At 40.4% G+C, this 21,469-nt stretch overlaps 1 protein-coding gene across 4 annotated transcripts in view; it reads left to right on the top strand.

Annotated features, from left to right (window-relative positions):
• The first annotated feature begins 5,178 nt into the window (after window positions 1-5,178).
• EEF1AKMT2 (EEF1A lysine methyltransferase 2) overlaps window positions 5,179-21,469 on the top strand; it is a 76,547-nt gene continuing 60,256 nt past the window's right edge. For 3 of the 4 annotated variants that reach the window (XM_058544241.1, XM_058544243.1, XM_058544242.1), the window contains exons 1-3: window positions 5,179-5,332; window positions 6,751-6,816; window positions 7,362-7,476. In XM_058544241.1, the coding sequence (XP_058400224.1) occupies window positions 5,217-5,332; window positions 6,751-6,816; window positions 7,362-7,476 (297 nt within the window). In that variant the 5' untranslated portion in view covers window positions 5,179-5,216. Of the gene's footprint in view, window positions 5,333-6,750; window positions 6,817-7,361; window positions 7,481-21,469 lie in introns of those variants that run through there. The other variant, XM_058544244.1, reaches the window with a different exon arrangement.

Here is a 21,469-nt window from a genome sequence, read left to right as displayed (position 1 = left end):
ATCCCCATCTCATTCTACCTCAGGGCCTTTGCACTTACTGTTCCCTTTGCCTGGACAGCTCTTCTCCCAGAAAGCTGCAAAGTTGACTCCTTTATCTTTGCTCTAGATGCTGTGATGTGCAACCCAGACCTGCCCTTGCAGGACTGATTGAATTATTATCCCAGCTGCTGGGGAGGTTGTCAGCTGAGAGCTCTCAGCTGTCAGCCCTCTCCTGGAATCATCCTCAATGAAAGACAGTCTCATTGCCCAAAGTCAATCCTCCTTTTCTGAGCAACCAGCATTCAATGCCTGATCAATGTAGATGAATAAAGGCCCAGCGCATTCACTCCAAGTTGGGGCAATTCCAAAAGGTCATCCCAGCTTCACAGTGCCCTGTGTGGGGAGGGAGTGTTAGCTGATGCTCTGTTGTAATGGTACTCTAGCCCAACTATTTCTTCTGTCCAATCCTGCTTCTTTCTCTTCCCCAATAGGTGGTAATCCTGAGAGCACTCCCTAATAAACTTCTTCCATGTTCATCTCAGTCTTAGACTCTGCTTCCCTGGGGACACAACCTGTGACAATCTCTTTTAGGTTTTCACTCAATGTCACCCTCTCAGGGAAACTTTCCCTTATCACCCTTACAGGACTGCAACCCTCACCCAATATTCTCAATATTCCTTCCCTGCTTTACTTTACCCTTTACCACTGTCAACAGCTAACATCATCTCTATTTTACCTATTTTTCCATTCTACTGTCTCTCCTTCCACTAGCATGTTCTGAACTTCAGGAAGACAGGGACTTATCTTTGATTTGCTTACTGTTGTATCTCCATCATCTGGAATAATACCTGGCATGTAGACATTGCCCAATACCTGATTGTTGAGTGACTGTTGCATGAAAAAGGGGCAGGGCCCCACAGAAGATGGTTGTTTTATCAACAGGGTGCAAGAGGGGGATGGAGATAGAAGAAGCTGATAAAAAGAGTAAGCTTATTAATAATGAGGTGCCTTGGGTTGCCCACTGAAGAAACAATTTGGGATGCAGGAGGAGATGAGAGAGCAAAGAGAGCCAGATGGACTGGCAGAGTTTGTACGGAGAAGGTGAAAGAAAGAGGGGAAAATGAGTAGCTCCAGTGAGATTCTGGACTTTAGAGGGAGAGAGAGAGATGAGAATAAGGAATTTTTAGGATCTAGTATTGTGTGTGGCACGATGTAATTCCTCTTGACTGCCTTCCTCATGAAAACCTTCAGCAAAACAACTATAGTGGTAGTGCACATCCATGTAGTGGGTAAGCTTGAAGGCTTTATAGTAGATTGCTTGGGTCCAGTCTCAGCTCCAGCACTCACTGTGTGACCTTGGGCAACTTCTCTGTGCCCTGGTCTGCTCATCCGTAAAATGAGAACTCTAGTATCTGCTTCATGTGGCTATCTTTAGGAGTAAATGAGATAATATATTGGACGTGCTTAACACAGTGACAGCTTCATGAATGTTAGCCATAATTTCTATTATCATGAAGTAGATTAAAAGCTAAAAGAGATTGATAGGTGTTGACAAGAAAAGACTTCAAGTATATCACCACACTATTGTTAAGTGAAAATGCAAGATGCAAACAATGCAAACGGTAAGATTCCATTTATATATATCTATCAAAACAATGTATTTTTGCATGTGTATTATGCATGCAAATGCCTCACTCTGCTATAATGAATCTCAAAGTGGGAATAAGAAGTCCAGTTTCATTTGGATTATGCCCATTTTGTAGTTGAGGAAACTGAGACTTAGGAGGTTTAAATTAAGTAACTTACCCAAGGGGCTGGCCCAGTGGCATAGTGGTTAAGTTTGCATGCTCTGCTTCGGCAGCCCGGGGTTCACAGGTTCGGATCCCAGGCATGGACTTACACACTGCTCATCAGGCCATGCTGTGGCGGCGTCCCATATACAAAATAGAGGAAAATGGGCATGGATGTTAGCTCAGGGCTAATCTTCCTCAGCAAAAAGAGGAAGATTGGCAATGGATGTTAGCTCAGGGCCGATTTTCCTCACACACATGCACAAAAAGTAACTTACTCAAGGTCATACCTGGTACAGACTAAGTTGTGATTGAAGTTCAAGTTGGCTTGACTCCATAGTTCATGATCAGGCAAGAAAATGCAAAGGAAAGGAGTGAGTGGTGTCAGGCACAGAAGGAGAGAAAACCTGGCTGAGTCTTGGCACCTCTCTGGAGGAAGAGAGGGGAACAGGGCATAGCTGGCACCTGAGAAGGGGCCTCATGCTGAATGGCTTGTGTGAGGTTTATTTGGAAGCTGCTGCAATGGCTCCAGTGAGCCGTGAGCTTAAGTGGCCCAAAGGAAGGCAGAGCAGTGGTGACAGGATGGAAAAATGCCCCTGAGCCCAGAGACCAAGAGGACTCCAAGAGGGGCTGGGTGGGGAAGGTGAGGGAAGGAGAAGGATGATGCTCTGCTTTGGGTGACAGTAGGATGGTCAGGGACCACATGAATGGAGAACACAGAGAAGAGAGGGTTCGGAGGCATGGGTGGTGGGGAGAAGAGGGTGCAAGAGAGTTTGGTTTTGAACAGGTTGAGTTTAATGTAACAAGAGACATCTAGGCGGCTGCAATAAAAGTCTGGAGCTGGGGGTAGAGGATGGAATTGGAAGTCATTGATAATAAGAATGATAGCTAACATTTACTGAACACTGACTATTTGCTAGGCTCTGTTCTAAGCTCTTTACATGTACAGTGTATTAACTTAATCTTCCTAACAACCCTCTGAAGTAGACCCATTTTAAACTCCATTTTATTTTATTTTTTTTTTTAAAGATTTTATTTATTTATTTATTTTCCCCCCAAAGCCCCAGTAGATAGTTGTATGTCATAGCTGCACATCCCCCCAGCTGCTGCATGTGGGACACGGCCTCAGCATGGCTGGAGAAGCAGTGCGTTGGTGCACGCCCGGGACCCGAACCCGGGCCGCCAGCAGCAGAGCGCACGCACTTAACCGCTAAGCCACTGGGCCGGCCCCATAAACTCCATTTTATAACTGAAGAAACTGAGCTAGCATTTATTGAGCATTTGCCATGTATCAGGCACGTAGGATTTTACAGGAATTATCTCATTTAATCTCTACAGCTGCCATATGCCATAGGTGCTATTATCATCCTTGTTATAAGGATGGGCAAACTAAGGCCCTGAGAAGCTAAGGAACTTGCCCAGGGTCACACACGGGAAGGCCAGGGCTCAAAACCTAGCAGTCCAACTCCAGAGCTGGGTGCCTTGCCCCCTTTTTTAAAGGTTCACAAGAGCAAGCGGTGTTGAGAAAACAAGGAGGGGTTTTTCAGAAGTGTGCTGAGTGGTGTTGACCCATACAGAGGATCAAGGACGTAAAGCCTGGAACATGACTCCTGGTTTTCCAATTGGGAAGCATTTGAGGAGTCCTGAAAGACCAGTTTCAGAAAAGTTGTAGGTGAGCAGGGTTCCAGGCTGCAGGGACTGGCAGAGTGAGAGGGAGACAGGCAACCTAGAGCACTCACAGAGCCTCCCTCCTGCCTCATGTTAACAGGTACCCGGTGGGAGGGACTGTGTTCCTAGGCACATTCCAGCTTCTCCCTGGTGATGGGCAGCTCTGCTAGGATTGAGCTTCTCCAACCCCAACCAAGAATCCCGTAGCCCTGGGTGATCAGGGGTGCTACCCCACACAGCCTTCAGGACTAAACAGCCAGAGTAATCCTGGAGCCAGAGAAGGAACTCCGTATAAACGGTGGGTTTTTCCAGGGCTCCATACCAACAGCTGTTTATAGCATTCATCACACATAGCAAAAACATCTTAAGTGTTGGCAAGACATCAGATTGAAGAGGGCCTTATCTTTCATGCGTGCTTCTTAATTAGAACGTAAAACTTTTTAAGAACTACTCAGTCACATTCAAGCTTGCTTTCCCTAGCATCTAGAGTCTCAAGAAGATCAAAACAACCAATCGCCCAGGGCAGCACTAATGGGCTGTGGCATCTGGTGGTTTTATTACTCTGTAATAAGGTTACTTACGCTCTCTCTTGAGTTCTTTAATCACTATGCACATGGATTCCCATCTGTCTTTTACCTGTTCTATCACCAGTGGCTGCCTGACAATCTTGGAACATCTTCTTAGGAGAAGATGCACATTCCGTCCTAATCAGGATTTCTGTGAGCTGGAGAGGCAACCGTTGTTGCTGTTTACCTCTAGGAACTTGTTATTGGGCTTCCGTCTGCAGAGTCAACAGAAACGTGGCCTAGGAAACATTCTTTTTGGTTGGAAGGCAGGCTTGCTAGGGGCCTTTGAGATCCTTGCCTAGGACAATGGACTACCAGTATTTCAGTGCTGCTACAGAAACCCCCAGACGTTTGGCCCATAAGTTCTCCCACATTATACTGCAGAACCACCAACAGCACTCAGACCAAGAGACAGATGAATCTCACGTTCACTGGTTGGGCTCCATCTCATGGCACAAGTCACCATCTATTTCCACGCGGTACAGGTGAGGAGACACACCAAGTTAGGAGTCTTGGACAGGGCCACATGCTGGGTTAGGGGCAGAGCTGAGACAGTATCGGGCCCCTTGACTCTCACTTAGCACTCTTTCTTCCACAACACTCTGATCCTCCTGATTGGCATATTGCGGGGCGGGGTATAGGGCGTTCATTTCTCTGGGCATAAATTCCCATGTCCACCCGTGACGTCAAGTCAGAAGAGGCCAGAATGCTATGTTCAAGGCAGAATCCCAGCCACAAACGGAATTAGTCTTCGCCCGGAAAGCCAAATAATGCTTCCCAGATCTGCCCACGACGTGGAGAGATGAGGTGATTTGTGCGTTTGGGTTGAGCAGTGTCAGCTTTAGGTATTTAGTGTGGCTTCCCCACCGTCAGGCTTCCAAAATGCAGTACCTTGACTAGTCCCCTATAAGCAGCCGTTCCCAAATATAGTGGCGCTTAGACAGTCACCTCGAGGAAGGAGGTTCATCATACGGTGGCTGGAGGGGCGGGGGAGGGAGGCGAGGCCCAGCCCGGCCCATGCCTGAGCTTCGGACCCCCGACTTAGGACTCAGGCAGAGCGGGTAGAAGCGCATAAGGACGGCGGACCCCGCACTGGGCCGGGAGCAGTAGAGAGGGCCGCCTCCTGCCGCCTAGAGGCGCCAACCCGCACGTCCGCTCTGTCCGCGCCACGTCTCTATGGCGGCCCCAACGGCCGTCCGGGGCGCGGAGCGGGATGAGCGCGGGCGCCGACGGTAGCGGCGGCGGCGGCGCTGGGACCGAGGCGCGGGTCGGAGGGGACAGTCCTGGAGCGGATGGCTTCGTCCCGTCGGCGCTGGGGACCCGAGAGCAGTGAGTGTGGCGTAGGGCAGCGGAGGGCGAGCGGCGGTGCCCGGACTGGGCCCCGGGAGGGGACGGAGATGGGGAGGGCCTTGGGGGCGTGACGGGAGGAAGCCTAAAGGGCCGTCTTGGGCGAGGGGAAGGGGCACTGAAGCGATAAAATCTCGAGGGGCCGCTATGGGGGTGGTAAGGAGGCGTTTCAAGGGGTTGACGTCTAAGGGGCTCGTGGGGTGCGGGACGGGCTCTGAGGCTCTTGAGGATGCCTTTTAGGGGTCTTGAACCTGAGGGGCGGGCTTGGGGAAAGGGAGAGAGGGCAGAGCCGACGAATAGGGCTGGTGGGCGAGGGTTAAGAGGCCTGGGGGGAAAACTGCCGGGCCCAGGGGCTGAAAAGGCTAAGACGACGAGGGTAGGGATATGGGATCTGGAAGGAGTGGGAGTGGAGGATGATCCGAGGAGGGAGAGAGGAGATAGTGGGGCATCTTGGGGTAGGCGAAAATGATCTGACCTAAAACAAAAGCTCAGTAATTATTTAATGAATTAATAGGTGGATGAATGAATAACTATGGCGGAAAGGTAAGGATGAGCTGTAACTTGGAGGGGTGAGAGGAGCAGGGATTCTGGAGAGATGAGGTGGGAAAGGAAGGCAAGTGATGGGGGAGGGGGAACTGTACTTAATAGAAATAAGAGTAAATCTTAAACTGAAAGCTTAACCTTTAAGCAGAACTTATCTTCGGTGAGTTCCATTGTGAGCAACCACTGTATTGGTAGAAAACCCTGTCTCTGCACATTTTAGACTGAAGTGTGCTGTCGTGACCCTATGCCTGTATAGTCAAGTTTTGAACTTGTGTTTGGGATTTAGGGATCCTTGGACAAATACTTCAAACACTTTTTTTTTGTGTGTGTGTGTGAGGAAGATCAGCCCTGAGCTAACATCCATGCCAATCCTGTTTTTGCTGAGGAAGACGGGCCCTGAACTAACATCTATTGCCGATCCTCATCCCTGTCTTTCCCCTTTTTCTCCCCAAAGCCCCAGTAGATAGTTGTATGTCATAGTTGCACATCCTTCTAGTTGCTGTATGTGGGACACGGCCTCAGCATGGCTGGACAAGCGGTGTGTCGGTGCCGCCAGTAGTGGAGCGTGGGCACTTAACCGCTAAGCCATGGGGCTGACCCCTCAAAAATTTTTTAAAGCGAAAACATAACATTTTTTATGTGTTGGGTGTTGTTCTAATTGCTTTATATGGACAAACTTATTCTGTCTTTCATTCTTTCAACACAAGGATGTTAAGAGATTGAGCTATGTGCACTTATTGATAACACTAATAGTTTTAAACTGTCATAAATATCTTTGTAATGTATTAGAAACATACATTTAGTTCCTAATATAGTTTAATTCAAGAATCTTGCTTTGCATTTGATTATTTATATAGTTGGGATGCTGTCTATGAGAGAGAACTGAAAACTTTCCAAGAATATGGAGATACAGGAGAAATATGGTGAGTTAGAAAAAATAGTGGAATTATGATGCAGAGGATTGTGTGTGTGTGTGTGTGTGTGTGTGTGTGTATGTATGTATGTATGTATCTTTTCGTTGCTTGTCCCAAAGAAAGACAGCCTAAAAATCTTGGGAACCTTGGGCTGATTCTGGCTTTAGTGAGTAGATTTAAAGAATCTCACTCTTTTCTCTCTTCTAATGGCGCAGATTTAAATTCAATGAGAGTATTAGGAAATTACTCTTTTTCAATTAGGAAATTGTCCTTTTTCAATAAGCAATAAAATTTTGAGCCATGACCGTGTACAAGTGTTAATGCTGATGTAGAGAAACAATAGGTAACATACCAACTTTATCTATTCTGTTCTGTTCGTGGAGGTATTTTCTCCTAAATAATAGTAGAGATGAAGCTTAAGCAGTGAGAGATATCACTTCTTACTTTCAAAAAAGACTTGAGTACATTGAATAAGCTGCTTAAATGGAATATAGTTGTAACTTTTGCTCTATATCCACCTGTTATTTGATTAACTGGTTCTCTGTTTCTAATAGGTTTGGAGAAGAGAGTATGAACCGACTAATAAGGTGGATGCAAAAACACAAGATTCCATTGGATGCTTCTGTGCTTGATATTGGAACTGGAAATGGTGTTTTCCTGGTTGAACTTGTTGGTACTTTTAGTATTCATGTGTTAGAGTGAAATTTTAAAATGAAAATTTAAAAAAATCATGCAATTGAGAATACTAACTATCTAAATTAAAGTAGTAAAGCAATCATACCTCTTACTTTGAGAAGTCACATGGTACAAAAAGGAGGCTGCATGGACTGTGAGAAACACTAAATGAGAAGCCAGGGAATCTGGCTTCTAGTCTTGACCCTTCTGGCTGTATCTTTGTCCTTGAGCAAGCCACTCTTTTTTCAGTTCTTTCCTAAAGATTTTGACTAGATGATCTCTGTTGGTTTCTTCTAGCTCAGAACTCCAGAAATCTATGTGTATAAAAGGAAGATGACTTTTTGCACTTCCAGTAGGACATGTGTACCTTATCTTAGGTGAGGATGTGGTTTGAAAAGAGCATTTTGTTCATGGAACTGAGTTTTGGAACAGGTTCTTCTACTAGCTAAACCATCACTCTTGTGAGCCTATAGCGTGTTCATTGCTGTGCCGTGTGCTGTGGGGGAAGTATAAGACTTAGGCTTCATTCTAGATGTTTTACTGTCTTAATTTGTGAAGGTACATACATAACAGTGAAATTTATTGATTATCATGTGCCAAGCCTTGTGCTAGGCACTGGCAACAGGAAAATTTAGACCTTATGCCTGAGTTGTTCACAGTATAATAGAAGATGGACTGACATAGATAAACAGTTAATGCTGTAGCTTGATGTGTGCAACAATAGATATACTGAGTACGGAAAAGGGAGTGATTAACTTGGGGGAAGAGGGATAGGAGGGGTCTTGGAGGAGCTAATACCCAAGTTGGGTGGAAATTGCAGGGGCAGGCTGTGAGTGTGGGTGGAGTGTAAAGAGGGAGAGAATTTCAAGCGCTGGAAACAATATTGAAAGGCGTGAAGATTTGAAGCAGCATAGTATGTACTGGGCCTGTAAATAATTTGGTAAATTAGAACATCAAATGTGTGTGTGGGATGGAGAGAGATGAGGATTAAAATGTAGGAGCCATATCGTATTATGCCTTGCCTAAGAGCTTAGATTTTACTTTTAGGGTATCAGGAGCCATTAAAATGTTTTAAGCAGTGGAATATGATTCAGAAAATTTGTAATGAACTTTTAAAAAATGTTGAGGTATAGCATATGCACATTAAAGTACAGAAATCAAGAGTATGGCTCAATGAATTACCACAAAGTGAACACACCTGTGTAACTATCGCCTTGGTCAAGAAGTAGAGTATTAGAGACTCTAGAAACTCCCCTTGAACTCCCTACCAGTCTTCTCTAAATTACTCCCTCCTTCCTCTCTAACCACTATCCACTAACCATGAGGAGTTTTAACATCATAGATTAATTTGCCTGTTTCTGAATATATAAATGGAAGTCTTCAGTATGTGTTCTTTTTAGTGTCTTTCACTCAACATTCTGTGAGATTCACTCAAGTTGTTGCATGTAGCAGTAGTTTATTTGTTTTCATTGCTGTATGATTCCTTTGTATGATTATACTGCAGTTTTATTTATTTGTTTGAAGATTGTTTACCTGTAGATTCTTTTTTTTTTTTTAATTTTATTTATTTGTTTTTTCCCCCAAAGCCCCAGTAGGTAGTTGTATGTCATAGTTGCACATCCTTCTAGTTGCTGTATGTGGGACGCAGCCTCAGCATGGCCGGAGAAGCGGTAGTTGGCGCGTGCCCGGGATCCGAACCCGGGCCGCCAGCAGCAGAGCGCGTGCACTTAACCGCTAAGCCACAGGGCCGGCCCATACCTGTAGATTCTTTTGGATTTTAATAGTTTACTTGTAGAGGCTAATGATTTATCCTTTGAGACTAGTAGTTTAACTGTAGATTCTAAAAAAAAAAAATAAAAGAAAAAAATAAAAAAATAGGGCCGGCCCTGTGGCTTGGTGGTTAAGTGCGCGCGCTGCGATGCTGGTGGCCCGGGTTCGGATCCCGGGTGCGCATCGAGGCACCACTTCTCCGTTCATCCTGAGGCCGAGTCCCACATACAGCAACTAGAAGGATGTGCAGCTACGACACACAACTATCCACTGGGGCTTTGGGGGGAAAAAAAAAATAACTGTAGATTCTTTTAGATTTTCTACATATACAGTTATGCACACTGAAAAATGATAGTTTTATTTCTTCCTTTCTAATCCTTAATAACTTCCCCCCCTTATTATGCTGTCTAGGACCTCCAGTAGAATGTTGAAAAGAAGTGGTGACAGAAGGCATCCTTGTCTTTTTTCCCCTTTTCAAAGAATGCTTTCAGTATTTCGCTGTTAGGTATGATGTTAGCTTGAAAGTTTGTTTTGTAGATAACTCTTATCAGATTAAGCAAGTTTCCTCCTATTCCTGCCTTGCTAAGTGTGTGTGTTTCTCATGAATCTTGTTGTTTATCAAATTTTTTTCCTGTAGCTATTGAAATAATAATGTAAATTTTCTCTTTTAGTCTATTCATGTTGGTGAATTACATTGGTCACTTTCAAATGTTAAATGCGCTCTTGAAATAAACCCAATTTATGTATATTACTGGATTCAGTGTGTTAATATTTTGTGTAGGATTTTTGCAACTTTGTCCATGAGAGGAATTGTCCTGTAATTTTCCTTTTTTGTAGTGTCCTTGTCAAGTTTTGGTATCAGGTTATGCTGGCATCATTAAATGAGAATCTGTTTTTTGAAAGAGTTTGTTGATGATTGGTTTTTTTCTACCTTAATTGTTTGGTAGAATTCACTGGCGAAGCCACCTGGATAGGGAGTTACTTATGGGAAGTTTTTTTCTTTTTTAATGTGAACTTATTTAAATGAAGTATAATATACATATAGAAAAGTAAGCAGGTCATAAGTGTACAGCTTTTACAAAATGGACACCTCTGTGTAACTCACCAACCTGATCAAGAAATAAAACATTGTTAGCACCATAGAAGTCCCCTTGTGCCCCCTCTTGCTCATTCCCTTCTAATGGTAACCACTGTTTTGACTTCTATCATCATACAGTAGGCTGTTTTTGTTATTAGCTGTACTGGTTTCTCATTGTGGTTTTAATTAGCATTTCCCTAATGATTAATGATGTTGAGCACCTTTTCATATGCTTATTTGCCATCCAGATATCTTGTTGGTGAAATGTTTGTGTGTGTGTGTGTGTGTGTTCAAATCCTTTGCCTGTTTTTAAATTGAGTTGTTTATTTATTGTTAAGATTTGAGGATTCTTTATGTATTCTGGATATAAGTTCTTTGTCAGGTATGTCATTTGCAAATGTTTTCTTCCATTCTTTGGCTTGTTTTTTCATTCTCCCAACAGTATCTTCTGAAGAGCAGACATTCTTGACTTTGATGAAGTCAAATTTATTAATTTTTTCTCATATGGATTATGCTTTTGTTGTCATATTAAAGAATTCTTTGCCTAACTCAAAGTCACATAGATCTTTTATGTTTTCTTCTAAAAGTTTTCAAGTTCTACCTTTTACATTTAGATCTATGATTCGTTTTAAGTTAATTTTTGTATAAGGTTTGAAATACTGTTTGAGATCTTTTCTTGCATATGAATGTTGAATTGTTCCATCCATCATTTGTTGAAAAGATTATCCTTTCTCCACTACATTGAGTTTTGCCTATTTTTAACTTGATATAAATGGTATCGAGTCTGCACTTTATTTATTTATTTATTTGCTGAGAGCTAATATCCCCTGCCAATCTTTCTGTTTTTGTATGTGAGCCACCACCACTGCATGGCCACTGACAGAGGAGTCGTGTAGGTCCGTGCCTGGGAACCAACCCCGGGCCACTGAAGCGGGGTGCACCGAACTTAGCCACTAGGCCACAGGGTTAATAATTTTTAAATTTTTAAATTTTATTGACATGAAGTTGTTCATAATTTCCTGTTAAACTGAAAAAAATTAACATATTATAAAATTGACTCTGTTTTGCATACAGTTCTATGAATTTTAACACATGTAGAGATTCATGTAATCACCATCACAGTCAGGAGGCAGAATAGTTCTATCCAGAAAACTCTCCCATGCCATCCTATGTAGCCACACCCTTTCCCCTAGGTAGCCACTCATCTGTTCTCCATCACTAGTTTTGTGTTTTGAGAATGTCCTATAAAGTAGAATCATGCAGTGTATAATCTGTTGAGACTACTTTCTTTTGCTCAGCATAGTGCTTTTGAGGTTCATCCACATTTTTGCGTCTATCAGTAGTCATTCCTTTTTACTGCTGAGACGCATTCTGTTGTATGGATATAACACACACTTTATCCATTTTCTTGTTGAAGGACATTTGGGTTGTTGCTCATTTTTGGCAGTTATGAATAAAGCTGCTATAAACATTTGTGTATATGTTTTTGTGTGAACGTGTTTAATTTCTCTAGTGTAAATGTACGTTTAACATTGTTAGAAACTTCGAGGCCATTTTTCTGAGTGATCACATCATTTTGCATTTGTATTTTACGTGCATGAACAATGCGTGCTAGTTCTAGTTGGTCTATATCCTTGCTGGCATTTGGAATTGTCAGTTTTTTTCTATTTTAGCGATTCTAATATGTATGTAGTGGCATCTAATCATGGTTTTAGTTTGTATTTCCCTAATGGCTAATGATGTTGAACATGTTTTCTTTCTTTTTTTTTTTTTTTGTGAGGAAGATCAGACCTGAGCTAATATCTGGTAATCCTCCTCATTTTTTGCTGAGGAAGGCTGGCCCTGGGCTGACATCCATGCCCATCTTCCTCCACTTTATATGGGACACCGCCACAGCATGGCTTGCCAAGCAGTTTGTCGGTGCACGCCCGGGATCCCAACCGGCAAACCCCGGGCTGCCGCAGCGGAGCACACTCACTTAACCGCTTGTGCCACCAGGCTGGCCCCTACTGTTGACTTTTGAGGGTTCTTTATATATTCTGGATGCAAGTCTTTTCTCTGATATGTGATTGCAGATGTTTTCTCCCAGTCTTTAGCTTCTCTTTTCATCCTCTATAATAGATGAAAACTAAAAGTTTAGAGCAAAAGTTTATAATTTTGATCAGGTCCAGTTTATTGAGTTTTTCTTTTATGTGTTGTGGTTTTGGCGTCATGTTTAATAGCTTGTTGCCGAGTCCCCTTTCTCCTTTCTTCCCCCTAAAAGTTTTATAGTTTACATTTGGATTTATGATCTTTTTCGAATTAATTTTTGTTTTAATTATCCTTTTTTTTTTTTTTTTGTGAGGAAGATCAGCCCTGAGCTAACATCTATGCTAATCCTCCGCTTTTTGCTGAGGAAGACCGGCTCTGAGCTAACATCTATTGCCAATCCTTCTCCTTTTTTTTCCCCAATGCCCCAGTAGATAGTTGTATGTCGTAGTTGCACATCCTTCTAGTTGCTGTATGTGGGACGCGGCCTCAGCATGGCCGGAGAAGCGATGCATAGGTGCGAGCCCAGGATCCGAACCCGGGCTGCCAGTAACAGAGCGCGTGCACTTAACCGCTAAGCCACGGGGCCGGCCCTAATTATCCTTTTGAATTTGAATTGAAATTGACTCCTTTAATCCTTTTGAATTAATTTTTTAAGATGTGAGGTTTAGTTTGAGATTCTTTTTTTTGCGTATAGGTGTCTATTTGTTGCAATACCATTTGTTGAAAAGACTATCCTTTCTTCATTGAATTGCCTTTTCGGCTTTGTCAAAAATCAGTTGGCCATATTTGTGTGAATTTATTTCTGCGTTCTCTATTCTGTTTTACTGATGTCTCGTTGCCAACACCACACTGTCTTGATTAATGTTGTTTTTTAGTAAATCTTAAAAGTTGGATAGTATGATTCTTTCAACTTTATTCTTCTTTTTCAAATGTTGTTTTGGCTGTTCTAGTTCCTTTACCTTTCCAAATAAATGTTTGAATCAATTTGTATGTATCTACAAAAGAATCTATGCTGAAAATTTGATTGGAATTGAGCTAAATCTATAATTTGAGGAGAATTGACATCTTTACTATCTTGAGTCTTCCAATCTATGAACATGATATGTCTCTTCATTTATTTAGGTCTTCCTTGATTTCTTTTGTCAGTATTTTTTAGTTTTCATAATATAGATTTTGTACATATATTTAAGACTTATACCTATTATTTCTTTTGGGGGTGGGTATTTTAAGTGGTATTGCTTTTTTTTTTGGTGGGGAAGATCAGCCCTGAACTAACATCCATGCCGATCCTCCTCTTTTTGCTGAGGAAGACCCGCCCTGAGCTAACTCTATTGCCAGTCCTCCTCCTTTTTTTCCCTTTTTCTCCCCAAAGCCCCAGTAGATAGTTGTATGTCATAGTTGCACATCCTTCTAGTTGCTGTATGTGGGACGCGGCCTCAGCATGGCTGGACAAGCGGTGCGTTGGTGCACGCCCGGATCCCAACCTGGGCCACCAGTAGCAGAGCGTGTGCACTTAACTGCTAAGCCATGGGGCCGGCCCCTGGTATTGCTTTTTGAAGTTCAGTTTCCAATTGTTATTGCTAGAAATATGGTTGATTTTTGTGTGTTGCCCTTGTATCCTGCAATCTTGCATTTTATTAGTTCTAAGAGTTTTTTGGTGAATTTCCTGGGATTTTCTATGTAGCAATCATGTCATTTGTGAATCGGGGCAGTTCTGTTTCTTCCTTTCCATTTTTGTATGCGTTTTGTTTTTTTTTTTTTTTTTTTTTGGCCTAATTATACTAGATAGGTCTTCCAATATAATATTGACTAGGAGTAGTGATGGGACATTTCTGCCTTGTTCTGATTTTAGGGGGAAAGTCTTCAGTTTTTCACCATTAAGTATGATGTTAGCTGTAGGATTTTTTTAGACACTATTTATCAAGTTGAAGAAGTTCTCTTCTATTTCTAGAATGGATGTTGAATTTTGTGAAAAAAAAAAAGAATTTTTTTGCATCAATGATATAATCATGAGGTTTTTCTTCTTTAGACTGTTAATATGGTGAGTTATGTTGATTGATTTTCAGATATTGTATAAGCACTGCATTCCTGGAGTAAGCCCCAGTTGGTCACAGTGTATAATTCTGTTTCTATATTGCTGGATTCAATTTATTAATATTTTGTTGGGAACTTTTACGTCTATGTTTTTGAGGGATGTTGGTCTGTAGTCTTCTTTCTTGTACTGTCTTTATTTGGTTTTAGCTTCAGGGCATGGCTGGCCTTGTAAAATGAGTTGGGAAGCATTCTCTCATTTGAAGAGATTGTGTAGAATTAGTGTTATTTCTTCTTGAATATTTGGTAGAATTCACAATGAAACCATTTAACCTGGAGATTTCTTTTCTGGAGGTTTTAAGTATGAATTAAATTTTTTTAATAGGGCCGGCCCCGTGGCTTAAGTGGTTAAGCGGGTGCGCTCCGCTACTGGCGGCCTGGGTTCGGATCCCGGGCAAGCACTGACACACCGCTTCTCCAGCCATGCTGAGGCTGCGTCCCACATACAGCGACTAGAAGGATGTGCAACTATGACATACAACTATCTACTGGGGCTTTGGGGGGAAAAAGAAAGGAGGAGGATTGGCAGTAGATGTTAGCTCAGAGCCGGTCTTCCTCAGCAAAAAGAGGAGGATCGGCATGGATGTTAGCTCAGGGCTGATCTTCCTCACAAAAAAAAAAAAAAATTTAATAGTCACAGTCCTCTTTAGGTTGTTTATTTCATTTGAGTGAGTTTGCATGGTTTTTGGTTTTTGAGGAGTTGGTCCATTTTGAATTTGTATATATAGAGTTCTGCATAGTATTCTCTTATTGTCCCTGTAGTGTCTATGGGATCTGTAGTGATAGTTCCCTTGTTCATTCCTAATTTTAGTAACTAGTATCTTCTCTTTTTTTCTTTGACAGTGATGCTAGAGATTTATTTTTTGTATCCTATCTAAAAACCAGCTTTTGTTTTCATTGAGTTCTACTCTTATTTTCATTATTTTTTCATTCTGTTTGCTTTTACTTTATTTTTGCTTTTTTTCCTAGCTTCTTAAGGTAGAAGCTTAGGTTATTGAAATGAGACGTTTCTTCATTTCAATATAAACATTTAATCATATAAATGTTGTGAATATTCCTGTAAGCTCTGATGCACCCCACAAATTTTGATGTTGTATTTTTATTTTAATTCAGTACAAAATATTGTCTCATTTTCCTCTTTGATCCATGCATTAGTTAGAATTCTGTTGTTTAATTTCCAAATGTTGGGGATTTTTCTCTTATCTTTCTGTTAACTGACTTTTAGTCTAATTTGATTATGGTCAGAGAACATACTTTGTATGATTTCAATTCTTTTAAATTTATTAAGGTTTGTTTTATGACCCAGAATATAGTCCATCTTGAATGTTTCATGTGCACTTAAAAAAATATTTGTTCTGCTGTTATTGGGTGGAGTGTTCTATGAATGTTAACTAGACCCATTTGTTTGATGGTATTATTCAGTTCTATATCTTTGCTGATTTTCTATCTACTGGTTCTCTTAATTTTGTAGATAGGCGTGTTGAAGTGTCAGACTGTAATTGTGGATTTATCTATTTTTCTTTTCATTTCCTTCAGTTTTTGCTACATGTGCTTTGAGGCTCTCTTGTTAGGAGCATACACATTTAGGATTTTGTGTGTGTGTGTGTATTGATGAATTGACTCTTCTATTATTGTACAGTGTACCTCTTGAACATTGGTAGTTTCTGTGCTTTGAATTTGACTTCGATGATAATAATAAAGCCACTTCAGCTTTTTTTAAAATTGAGATATAATTCATATACCATAAAATTTACCCTTTTAAAGTGGTTTTTAGTATATTCACAAATTTGTACAACCATCACCACTTTCTTAATTCCAGAAGATTTTTGTCACTCCAAGAAGAAACCCTGTACCTATTATTGTTCACTCCCCGTTCCTTTCTCCCTTCAGCTCCTGGCAACTACTAATCTGCTTTCTGTGTCTGTGGATTTGTCTGTTCTGGACATTTCATGTAAATGGAATCATCAGTCGGTAGCCTGGTAGCCTTTTGTGTCTGACTTTTTTCACTTCTCATGATGTTCTCAAAGTTCATCCATGTTGTAGCATGTATCAATATTTCATTCTTTTTTTGGGCCAAATAATATTCCATTGTATGGATATATCACGTTTTGTTTATCCATTCATCAATGGATGGACATTTAGGTTGTTTCTACTTTTTGGATTATAAAAAATGCTGCTGTGAAAATTTGTGTACAATTTTTGTGTGGATATATATTTTCATTTCTCTTGGTTATATACATAGGGTTGTATTGTTACTCTATGTGTAACCTTTTGAGAAATTACAAGACTGTTGCTCATGGTGGTGAAACCATTATACATTGCCACCAGCACTGTATGAGTGTTTTGGTTTCTCCATATTCTCACCAGCACTTTTTATTATCTGTCTTTTTGATTATAGCCATCCTGGTGAGTGTGAAGTTCAAATTTTTTTATTAGTTTTTTCATGGTTTATCTTTTTCTGTTCTTTTACTTTTCTTTATTTTGCCTATATCATTATATTTGAAGTGAGTTTCTTGTAGCCATCGTATAGTTGGGTCGTGTTTTTTATCTGTTCTAACAATCTCTATCCTTTAGTTGGTGTATTTAGGACATTTACATTTCATGTAAGTATTCATGTTTGGATTTGGTCTACCATTTTATTATTTGTTTTCTCTTTGTTACCTCTGTTTTTCATTCTTTCCTTTCTTCTTTCCTACTGCTTTTGGTTTATTTGAACATTTTTTAGAATTCCATTTTAATTAGATATATCTATTTATATATATGTCTTTGTATGGCTTTTTTATTATTGGTTGCTGTATGGATTACAATATACATACTTTTCACAGTCTACTTAGAATCAATGTTTTACCATTTCAAGTGGCATGTGGAAAACCTTATCACATATGGATTTTTTATCTTTCTGCCCTTGTATTGTAGTTGTCTTACATATTAGCTTTATGTACATTGAAAGTCCTATCAGATAATGCTGTAATTTTTCCTTTCACACATTAAAGATCTTTTAAAGAACTCAGTAGGAGAATAATAGTTAATTGTGTTCACCCAAGTATTTACTCTCGTTGCTCTTCCTTCATTTCTGATCTTCCTTTTTTTGGTATTATTTCCCTTCTGTCTAAAGAACTTTCTTTAGGAATTATTTTAGAGAGGGTTTCCTGGCAAGAGATTTTCTTAGTATTCCTTCATCTGAGAATATCTTTATTTTACCTTCATTCCTGAGAGATGTTTTTGCTGAATATAGAATTCTTAATTAACTGTTGTTTTCTTTCAGTACTTTAAAAATGTTATGTCACTTCTTTCTGACCTCCATAGTTTCTGATGAGAAATCTGCAGTCATTTAAATTGTTGTGTTTCTATAAGTAATTAGTCATTTCTCTGGATGCTTTCAAAATTTTTTCTTTGTCTTTTAGTTTTTAGCAGTTTGCTTATGATGTGCTGGGATTTCTTTGTGCTTTTTCTATGTGGGGTTCACTTACCCTTAACTCATGTCGTTTGCCAAATTGGGATGTTTTCGGCCTTTATTCTTCAAAAAATTTTTTATTCTGTATTACACTCTTCTTTTCTGTTGTGAATCTGTAAGTATCAACGTTAGACCTTTTTTTCCCAATTATTTTTCTCTGTTGATTAGATTTGTTAATTTCTATTGATGTATCTTCAACTTCAATGACTTTTCTTCTGCTGTTTCCATTCTCCTATTGAGTCCACATATTGCACTTGGTTAATAGTCTCTTAAGACTCTTTTAAGTTCTCCTTACACCTTTTCTTTATTTAACTTTGTGATTTATTTGTTGTAAAAGGTAGTTTATTAGTCCCAAATGATTTTCCACAATGTGGATTTTCTAACTGAAAATTAAATAATCTAATCTCTATGGTATCATTTGACATGTTTTCTGTTCCCTGTATTTTCTGTAGGTTGAAAGTTAGATCTAGAATAAGGGTCAGCAAACTACAGTTTGTGGGTCAAATCTGAGCTTTCCTTGTTTTCATAAATATTTATTGGAATACATCACACTTATTCATTTATATATTGTCTGTAGCTGCTTATGTGCAGCAGTGGTAGAGCTGAGTAGTTGCGACAGAGACTGTATGGCTGGCAAGCCTAAAATATTTATGCTCTGTTCTTTTAAAGAAAAGGTTTGCTGACTTCTGATCTGGATATTTTTATCAAATTCAGTTTTTTTTAAGAAGTAAACTTAATAGGTAGTGGTGTATTTTTGCCTATGTGGCATGTAACGTTTGGTTGTCTGTATTTTTGTGATGTTAACAGCCATTGCTTATATTCAGTACTTTTTTAGTGATCACCTATGGTTTTGATAAATATTTCTTTTTGCTGGGCATATAATTTTAGATTGGCATTTTCCTTTCATTGTCCTCTGGCTTCCATTCTTTATGACTTATTGTCAGCTGTCACCCTATTGTTGGTCTTTTGAAGGTAATCTGTCCCCATGTACCCCCCACCCCATTCCCACTCCTTGGATGCTTTTGAGATTTTTCTAGTTTTGATTTGCATCAGATATATTATACTATACTGGTTTTCTTTGTTTTTATCATGCCTTGGGCTTATAGTGCTTCTTGAATCTGTGACTTGGGGTCCTTTGTCTGTATTAGAAAATTCTAAGCCATGTGTCACTTTCTCTTCTGTCTCATTCTCATTTCTTCTTCTTCTAAGATTCCTATTATTTATATGTTAGATCTTATATTCTGTGCCATATTATGTCTTTTATGTTCTTTCCTGTTTTTAATTTCTGTCCTTTTGTAATTTCATGCTTAACAGGAGTATTTTCTTCTGATCTTTCTTCCAATTCACTAATTTTTTTCCTGTGTCTAATCTGCTGTCAAGTCCACCCTTGAGTTTCTTAATTTAATCTTTGCATTTTTCATTTCTGTCATTTGGTTCTTCGTTATAGTTTTCAGTTCTCTGTCAAAATTCTCCAAATTGTCGTTTATTCAGTTGTGTTAAAATCTGTTTCTGATCAGTGTTTTATTTGGTTCTCCTGTGGGTCTTTTTCTAATGTCAGTCTTTCTCCCTTGGTTTTTGGTCATTTATTATTTCCTTGAATGTCTGCTTAGTTTTCACTGAGTGCCAGAAATTGAATGTGAAAAATGTAGATAGTTTGAGGCTTCGGATGATTGTTTTAGCAACCTAAAACATCTCTCGATGCTTTTTATAAGTTCTACTGGAAGAATAAATAGGCATGGGAGAAGAGAGAACTGGTAAGAGTCAATTAATAGAATCATCTTGCGTTCTAGGGCTGATAGAGAAGGAATTGAGGAAAAGTGGGAGAAAATGAAGATCTTGAAGAGTATGGAGTGAGACAGCTAAAAGAGTATTGTTTGGCATCAAAGAGGGGTAATAGACCTTATGATAAAAATAAAAATAATCAAAGGGAGCAAAATGCTCTGTGGCAAAGAACTGGTGTGTTACTTGATTTTAACATGATGAGGTTATATTTATGCTTGGTACTTACCTTCCCTTGATCTTTGGTTTTAATAATTAAGTGTTTGCTAATCTATTTTGATAGAGGACTGCAATTTTTCTGGTTTTGTCGACCTATTTTCCTCCTTGTTCAAAACTTTGAATCCCCTTTCTCTTTTTTTGCCTCAGGGATGAGGGCCTTCTTGAGCACTTCTTGTAGTGGGGGTCTTGTGGCAATGAACTCCCTTAACTTTTGTTTATCTGGGATAGTTATTATTTCTCCATCATATTTGAAGGATATTGTTGCTGGATAGTGTATTCTTGGCTGAAAGTTTTTGTCCTTCAGAATTTTGAATATATCGTTCCACTCTTTCCTAGCCTGTAAAGTTTCTGTCAAGAAATCTGCTGAGAGCCTGATAGGAAATCCTTTGTATGTTATTTTTTTTTTTTTTGTCTAACTGCCCGTAATATTTTTTCTTTGTTGTTGACTTTTGCCAGCTTTACTACTATATGCCTTGGAGAGGGTCTTTTCGTGTTGATATATTTAGGAGATGTGTTGATTTCATTCACTGGTATTTCCACGTCCTTCCCCAGGTTTGGAAAGTTCTCAGGTACTATTTCTTTGAACAAGTTCTCTGCTCCTTTTTCCCTCTCTTATCCCTTGGAAATACCTATAATCCCTATGTTGGATTTCCTAATTGAGTTGGATATTTCTTGGAGCGTTTCTTCATTTCTTTTTAGTCTTAGTTCTCTTTTCTCCTCCATCTGGAGCATTTCTGCATTGCTGTCCTCAATATTGCTAATTCTTTCCTCCATATTGTCAGCTCTGATGCTTAAGGCTTCCAGATTTGTCTTTATCTCCTCTGTTGTGTTTTTCATCTCTAGGATTTCTGATTGTTTTTTTTTTATAGTTTCAATCTCTTTTGTGAAGAAATTCCTGATTTCCTTGAGTTGTCTGTCTGTGTTTTCTTGCATTTCATTAAGCTTTTTTATGATGGCTATTTCGAATTCTCTCTTGTTAAGGTTATACATTTCTGTGCTTTCCGGGTTGACTTCTGGGTGCTTGTCATTTTCCTTTTGGTCTGGAGATTTAATATATTTTTGCATGGTGCCTGTCGGCTTACTTTTCCTCATAGTGAAAATATATGGTCGCAGTTTCCTCTTGCTGCCGCTGGGTAGGGGTCAAGGGCTGTGTATTCCGGCCCACCTCCATCTGCGGGCACTCTTGGCCCCTGGCTGATCTGAGGCGTGGCTGAGTGCTGGCTGCTTGGGGGAATGCGTGGCAACAGCTGGAGCTGGGGCATGGGAACAGCTGAGACTGGAGCGCAACTAGGCTGAAGAAGCTGGGGCTTGGGTGCGGGTGGGTTGAAGCAGCTGCAGCTGAAGTGCCGCTGGGCCAAAGAAGCGGGAGCTGGAGCACCGCTGGGCCGAAGAAGCTGCAACTGGAGTGCATGGGCCAGGAAGAGCTGGAGTGCGCCGGGCCAAGGAAGCTGGAACCGGAGTGCACTGGGCCATGGAAGCTGGAACCGGAGTGCGCCGGGCCAAGGAAGCTGGAACCGGAGTGTGCCTGGCCAAAGAAGCTGGAACTGGAGTGTGCCAGGCCAAGG

The sequence above is a fragment of the Diceros bicornis genome, chromosome 6 (assembly GCF_020826845.1).
Source record: "Diceros bicornis minor isolate mBicDic1 chromosome 6, mDicBic1.mat.cur, whole genome shotgun sequence".
In the NCBI taxonomy this organism is placed as follows: domain Eukaryota; kingdom Metazoa; phylum Chordata; class Mammalia; order Perissodactyla; family Rhinocerotidae; genus Diceros; species Diceros bicornis.
This window is presented reverse-complemented; position numbering and strand designations above follow the sequence as displayed.